Genomic DNA, 7767 nt, shown 5'->3' on the forward strand with positions numbered 1-7767 from the left:
ATCCTTCAAATGGTGGCTAGATAAGGGGTTATATAGAATTAATCAATATCTTAGACTGGGGAGACCCCTGACGTTGGAATACTGCAGGGAGCAATTGGGCATGCCGACTGTGGAGTTATTCCGTTTTCGTCAGATTACGCATTTTTTAAACACTATACTCTCACGGGGGGACTCCCGCGGAAGCCCTAGCCCATACGAGCGTTGGCATATCCAAGCCAACAATCAGAGAGGAGCCATCTCCATGTTGTACTCCATACTGCTTGATTCTCCCCCTAAACAGCCGTATATGTTAGCTTGGGATCAGGACTTAGGTGAGGTGGCTTCGGAGGAGGATTGGAAACGTCGATCAAGGGTGACAACCCGAGGCTTACTTAATGTCTCACTCTCGGAAGCCAACTTTAAAGTATTCTCCAGGTGGTACCTGGTGCCCTCTAGACTTGCACTTATGTACCCGGGAACATCGCTCTTATGTTTTCGGGGATGTGCGCTCGAGGGCACTATGTACCATGTATGGTGGACATGTCCGCGTATCCGAAACTTTTGGGGAGGGGTTTTTAATTTAATCTTCCGGGTCGTAGGCATAAGGGTCCCGAGAGACCCTAGGCTGGCCTTGCTTAATGTTACTATCCCTGAAACTCCTAAACACTCTAGAAGATTGATAAATTTCATATTCCTGGCAGCTAAAGTTACGATTGCTAAAACATGGAAGACATCCAGGGTACCGCTGAGCCAGGTTAGGACTAAGCTGTCTTGGATTATGACTCATGAAAAATTGGCGAGTATACTCCAAGACAAAATGGAACAGTTTGAGCTTACCTGGGCACTATGGGCGGCATATGTAAATCCTGTAGGAGTATGAGAGGAAGGGAGCGAAGGCGAGCCCTAGCCCACCCCGACCAGAAAAATCTTAATATGTTCAAAATTAAAACCTATTGCAACAGATGCTATATAACCACATTGTTCTTTTTTTTTTGTTTTTTTTTGTTGTTTTTTTTGCTTTTTGTTGTTTTTTTTATTTTTTTATTATGTTTTTAGGTTTTGTAAGGCAGTCTCAGGTCGATGATACACTATAATAGGGATAACCTAGTAATCTGGTCTCGACTGTTCTTACACAAGCTTCTGGTAAGAATAGTCGACAAGTCCCTGGGTTTTTGACCATCGGTCGAGTGATTGCTAAACCCCAAGATAACAAGATGGGACGTAGGTATATCTTCAGGGGGTAAAATAGGAATAGTTCCGCTAAGGCCGAAGTTTGGAGCGGGAAGCTGGGCAGGGGGCCAGCTTGAGCCGAAATTAAAAACGGTAGGCTTGTGTCGACAATTGAGACCAGATACTAGAGATGGAAAAATAAGGAACCCCCGAAGACTGTCTTTTTGTTTTATGTTGTTCTGTTATATTGTAGTATGTTGATGGTCATTGTATATGCCTCAATGAAAATAATAAAAACTTTTGAATAATAAAAAGAAAAAAATGTACCTGCTATAGGTTGACAATACGTTACCAGAATAGAAAGCTAATGATGTATATTTTTTAAAGGAGTATTTGTCTTTGAACTGCATAGCTTGTATGTGGCTTGTACAGTGTAATATTCCTCCCACACTCATTACAGTGTCAGTAGGGGCAGACTGTGTTCTCCAGTCTGCCACGTGCCCCATCTCTTCCTCTCTTTTGTCCTGTGAAAACGAAAAACATTTTCCTCTTCACATTTCAGAGTGTACCTTCATCATTCTGGATGCTGCGAAATGGGATCAGGGATGCCCAGAAGAAGCGTGCATGGTGGGAGATGTTAATTTGTTCATAGTTGATCCTAAAAATCCATCATTAGCAGAGATTGAAATCATGATTGCTGGTAAGGCTGTCATTATTTAAAGAAGAACTCTGGGCATATTATATTATAAAATGATATATACACCATGCATTTTAGCTGCTGCTACAAGTTTGCGATTTACAGTATACAGGAGACTTATGTTAAAAAGTAGTTTAGGAAGAGGAAGCAGATGAATACTGGAAGAAGTTCCACTCGGCTACACATCAGAGATGAGCTGAGAAACCATATGATCACATAAATGTTCTTCAAACAAAATTGGCATAAAGTATAAAAAAAATCAATTTATTTCAAGAAAATGTATAACCATAATTTACCCAATGTGCACACATATACCCCATCGACGTACCTACATTAACCAGTTGACATCCACGGTGTTAAACCCCCTTCCCATCCAGGCCATTTTTCAGTATTCAGCGCTGCGGTACTTTGACTGACATTCATTCCGTCATGCAACGCTGTACCTTTTTTGGGGACAGATAGAGCTTTCTTTTGGTGGTATTTATTCACCACTGGGGTTTTTATTTTTTTACTATATTAAGGAAAAATTACCGAAATTTTATAAAAAAAAACTGTTTCCCCTATATTAAATGATAAAACATTTATTATTACCCAATTTTTTGGTAAAATATAAAAGACGGGGTCACGTCGGGTAAAAAGACACCAAACATGTCAAGCCTTAAAATTGCGTGCGCGAGCACACATTACAGTATTGGTTTATGTTAAAAAAAAATCTGAGGGTTTAATGTCACTTTAACTGTGTGTAGCCTCTGAAACTCTCTTGTCATTAGTTATGCAAATGTCTTGAATCTTCTTGTTCATCTCATGGAAAACACACAACACATCAATTCACACTCTCGTAATGTCTTTTCCTTTATGTGTCCTGCCTAATTAGCTTTCACTTCACATGGCCATACTCTGAGCAGCCCTTAATAAATGTCACTGCCAGATTTCTCTAATTCATTCATCAATCTTATAAGAATTCTACATCTTGCTAATATATATATATAAAGCAGAATTCTATTTTAAACCTAGAAAAGTCCGGTATAAAATTGACTCCTCAATGATGTGACAGTGAGCCCAGAAATTTGTTTTAATGTAAAATTCACTGTGTTGCATGCTCTGTCTCAAAGGATGCATGAAGATAAAGAGGTAATGCATAATTGAGATGCCTCTGATTTCTATTTACTTACTATCCTCCTGTCATCAACTTTGTCTTACCAGAATCATAGTCAGAACTTCCCTACCGCCAAACTCTGTCCTTTGTGTTGTTACTAATGATGCATTTTGGCTTTCCAGAACCTGAGTCTCGTGGGAGGGGGTTTGGTGAAGAGTCTGTGAGGCTCATGTTATTCTATGGTAAGATTTACAATTTGTTTACTTCTAGAACCAGCATCCATTTCAGCCTGAATTGTGTTGACTTTACCTATTACTACATTTGCAGGGGTTTCCTTTTTGGGAATGTCTACATTTCAAGCGAAAATCGGTCATGAGAACATACAGAGTATTCGACTGTTCGAAAAATTTAATTTTCAGGAGGTGAGGGCATCGACGTACCTACATAGCTCAAATAGTAGGTCTATGTGTTCTGTAGTCAATATAAATAGCACAACACCTGTACACCAAGGCCTACTACTTTCTAAATGTGGTAAATTATTATTATACAGGATTTATATAGCGCCAGCAGTTTGCGCAGCACTTTACAAAACGGGGGAGACAATACAGTTACAATACAATACAATTTCAGTACAATAGAGTTAGGAGGGCCCTGCTCGTGAGAGCTTACAATTTAGTAATACAATATATTACTATATATTGTATAGTAATATATAGCTGACCAATATAAAGCTGACCATGCATGCGGTTTTGTGGACCATCTGGTTTAATGGGCAGATATCCTTCACAAGTGATGTGAAATGAAAACACAACAAGGTTGGAGGGGGTGATAGGGGAAGTCCTTCCAAATACAGAGCATACATTAGTGCATCCTACCCTCTTCTGCTGACATAAATAACTCCATTCTACTTTGTCCAAAAAAGCACCAAGAACTCACCGCTCCAATTCCACCTCTGGCTGTTGGCCGATATGCGTGTAGTGTTCTCCCACTCCCCTAACAATTCCCAGTTCAATCAGCCGCACAAAGAAAGACATCCACAAAAGTCCAGCTTTATTGTAGTAATTTCCAGATAAAAATCAAATCTAGTACAGCAAATACGTCACCATGGTATCTCTCCCACACCAGCGCTGGCGTTGGAGAGATACCATGATGAGGTGTTTGTTGTACTACATTTGATTTCTATCTGGACATTACTACAATAAAGCTGGACTTTTGTCCATTCTAGTTTATTATGGAGGAGAAGTGATGTCACTACCTTCTTAACCCTTTGCTGCTAGAACCATTTTTGCGCACATGTTAAACTCCACCCTTATCACTATCTGCATCACCATGTGGTCTCGGTTGTGTTTGGCCAGGCAGCACACGTAACGTTCTTTGTTTTATATAAAATAACCGCAGTTTAAGAAAAATACTAGCACCAACTTCTAACATGAAAAGCAATGTTCATTTTAAATGAAAATCAGGGCAGATGGGGAAATACGCAGTTGCAACACATGTATGTCAAATGGATTTGTATTCTGTTAAGCCTTTCTTGTTCATACACAACTGCCACGCTGCATAGCTAAATTGCAGGATTGTGAATTGAAGCACCACACTCCATTTAATAGACCTGATGCATCTTTATTAAGTGTGGGGTTAAGGGGATAGTGTAGTTCTATATTATTTCTATACCGTCCCCTCAATCCTACATTGAATAAAGATGTTTCTGGACTATTAAATGGAGTGTGATGCTCCAATTCACAATCCTACAATTTGACACCATAAACCAAGGAGACAGCGGAGATCCTCTGGAATGTAGGAGCTGCCTGTCTGGTAGTCAGATCACCTATACCGACTCTTCCCTAATGTAATTGGCCAGCCACGCCAATAGGCTAAACCTTGCAGGGCTAGCACTTTCTTTCCACTTCTTTCCAATAGTGCATAGGCAGGATGGAGATGCCACTGTTTTCTTAAGGCAGCTTCCCCCCTTTCTTTATCACTTGTTTGCCCATTGGACAGTGATTCAGTATGATTGCTGACTAATTGTGCAATTTGCTGGCAGATCACAACTGTATTGGCTATTTGCAAATACAAAATATAGATATTGTATAAAGGACACTGACAAAATATGGAAACATGAGTTAATATCAGGGCCTTTTATTTTCATCAGAATTGCTTCTCTCCCTATGCAAGTCTATAGGAGTGCAAAAGCAGCTTGAAGCCAGTTAACTGCCCCTGCAGTGAATTCTAAATGATCTCAGAATTGAAGTCTATTGACTCTAAAGCAGCTTGAAACAGAACATAAGGAGGTCAACTGCAGGTCAAATGCACCTGTCAGAGGATTCTGAATGATCTTAAAGGGGTTCAAACTGATGTCAAAAGCAAACACATTGACAGAGCCCAAAGCCTTTTGATTTAAGCCCTTAGGAATAATAATGAGGAGCAAACACCAAGTCTATAACCTATTAAAAGATAATGTTGTTGTTAATATTGATGATCTTTGGCCATTGGAAGGGGTTATAAGCAATAGTAATAGCTGAGGATGCACCTTTACCGATACCAGTATCTGTATTGTCAGAAAGCCAGGCAGCCTTGGCAAGTGAAGCCGGTTTTCTTACACTAGAACTCCGGCTTCACAGGCAATTAGGATCAGGGTCATGATCCGCCACCTGACTTCCTGATAATCGGTGCACCGGTATTGGTACTCTGTACCGAAAAGAAAATATCTGTACTCAATACCGAACAAACGGTATTGGTGCATCCCTAGTAATAGCATCAGCTGCATCAATCAGTGGAGCCCCAAATTATAATTCAGATGCAGGCAGAATGAAAAGTTCAAAGAAGATATTCCAAAGGAGCTTTCCTAACCCACATATTAATGCTCTGAACAGGAGTCCTATAAGTTGAAGTACATGAATGTTATGCGGATCACACAGCTCTGGTTGTAGGGAGGGATGGGGTAGGGGGACAGGAAGGTTTTTGTTGTAACTGTTATGTAAGATGTGCCCCTGAGTGTAGGAACTCAGGTGATGTATGTTGTACTGTTGTACCTTAACCTCTGCAAAAACCAAATAAAAACAATTAAAAAAAAGAAGATATTCCAATAATTAACCTCTGATCATTACATTGTGTATGTCACTTCATCAGGTGTCCTTTAGTTCAGTATTCCAGGAGCTGACTTTGCAGTGGAAAGTGACAGAAGAAGAAGGGCAGCTGCTTCTAAACACAGTCCATTTTACATGGCAATCCTACAGCAATTTGAAAATGGCACAGAAACCGCAAATAAATAATGCGCAGTAGGTGAGTGATGCGGTGAGTATGGTCAGTGCTCAGTCATTTTAGAAAAAAATATATTGATTGATCGTTTGGTTTGAACTGAGATGAGATCCATTTCATTGTATCATTTGAAGTAGAACTTCATTTTGTTTTATATATTAATTTTTATAAATTTATATGGAAGAAAGAAACAAGCCAGCAATAATACAATGAAAAAAAAAAAGCATGGGGCCAGCATCATTCAACCTACTTTCTATGAGTGCAGGCTGTCAAGGAGACGCCCTCTGGGGGTGAGTCATCATGCCAGCCTACTCATACACTGAACACTGGATGACATGTTATTACACATGTGCTGTCCAGTATAGGCCTAAGTACCACCCACTGAGACTCCAAAAGAGGTGAAAGGACCTGTGATGTCGGAAGACCCTTGGAATAAAACAAGATATGGACTTTAAACTGTTTCACTACAGGAAACAATAGTTATGTAGGGATCAGCAGGAGGAGCCACTGCACCCACAAGGGACACACTATCTGACACACGTGGAAAGTTGGATAGCAGTGGTGGCTGGAGCTCTTCAAGAGAGCAAAGTTGTATCACCACTTACTGGACCGGTAATTATTAGGCTGCTTCTTTGGCAGGATGCTTTTCCTTTCACGTTTTTCAGAGGCGACAGGGTCTCTTGAAAGTAAAACAGTAATGGGAGAAATACAGGGGATGCCATTGGTGACCACCTTCCGAAAATGATAGTTGATTGGTTGCTATGTTTGCCCTTTTTAGGAAATTACAGATGATTTTCTTTGAACTGTTATTAAATCCACCATGTGAAAAAACATTTTTACAGGTGGCTATGTTGCCTTGCAGGGTGTCATGAAGCCCAGCCAATGCCACCCTTATGAGCATGCTCCAGACTTGGCTCACAGCCTGATGTGCCAACCCCCAACAGGCATCGCTGAAGCCCCGGACTGCAAGCTGCTCCACGTCCTTGTGATTTGACTGACAGCAGCTCCAGAGACAGTGCTGTACGTGAATCACGTGAATCATACTAAGCACATATGCATGTTGGCATGCTGCAAAGGCTGTTGAATCAGAAATGAATCAAGCAGTCATGGGATATATTTATGTGTCCAGTATGGGCACCACCACCAGAAGTTCAGGGATGCAGCACTGAGAGACACGGAGCAAAAGGATTTCACATAATCAATTGTAAGTCAAAAAATAATGGATAAATTTTGGGGGGGGGGGAGGTCTTTATGGTAGATGTTTCCTGGTCTGGAGTACTGCTTGTGTTTGTGCTGTATAGTCAAATCCTATTCTGCTTAGTTTTAAATAGAGTAGGGAAGAATTACAACCCTTTCCCAGGTTATATTGCAGTCTGCATTCCTGCCAGGTAGATCTACCCTCTCTATTTGTGCTGGTGACTACTGTTACCAAGACAGAAAGTGATGGGAAGACCAAAATTATACAGCTTTGCTACAGAACAACAGGTGAGGGGAAATCTTCCAATGGGGAAACCAGATCTGGAACAGGGTGCATTGCGTTTTGTCACGTTTTTACCGCTTTTTTTTTTTT

General features: G+C 40.6%; 1 protein-coding gene across 1 annotated transcript; it reads left to right on the forward strand.

Annotated features, from left to right (window-relative positions):
* Nucleotides 1–702: 702 nt before the first annotated feature.
* NAT9 (N-acetyltransferase 9 (putative)) lies at nucleotides 703–7191 on the forward strand. Its single transcript, XM_018568385.1, has 6 exons — nucleotides 703–733; nucleotides 1712–1849; nucleotides 3125–3184; nucleotides 3270–3364; nucleotides 6069–6149; nucleotides 7060–7191. Exons 1-6 carry the CDS (start codon nucleotides 703–705, stop codon nucleotides 7189–7191), a joined length of 537 nt encoding a protein of 178 aa, XP_018423887.1.
* Nucleotides 7192–7767: the final 576 nt, after the last annotated feature.

The sequence above is a fragment of the Nanorana parkeri genome, unplaced genomic scaffold, assembly GCF_000935625.1.
Source record: "Nanorana parkeri isolate BGI_ZX_2015 unplaced genomic scaffold, ASM93562v1 scaffold1182, whole genome shotgun sequence".
NCBI classification, from domain to species: domain Eukaryota; kingdom Metazoa; phylum Chordata; class Amphibia; order Anura; family Dicroglossidae; genus Nanorana; species Nanorana parkeri.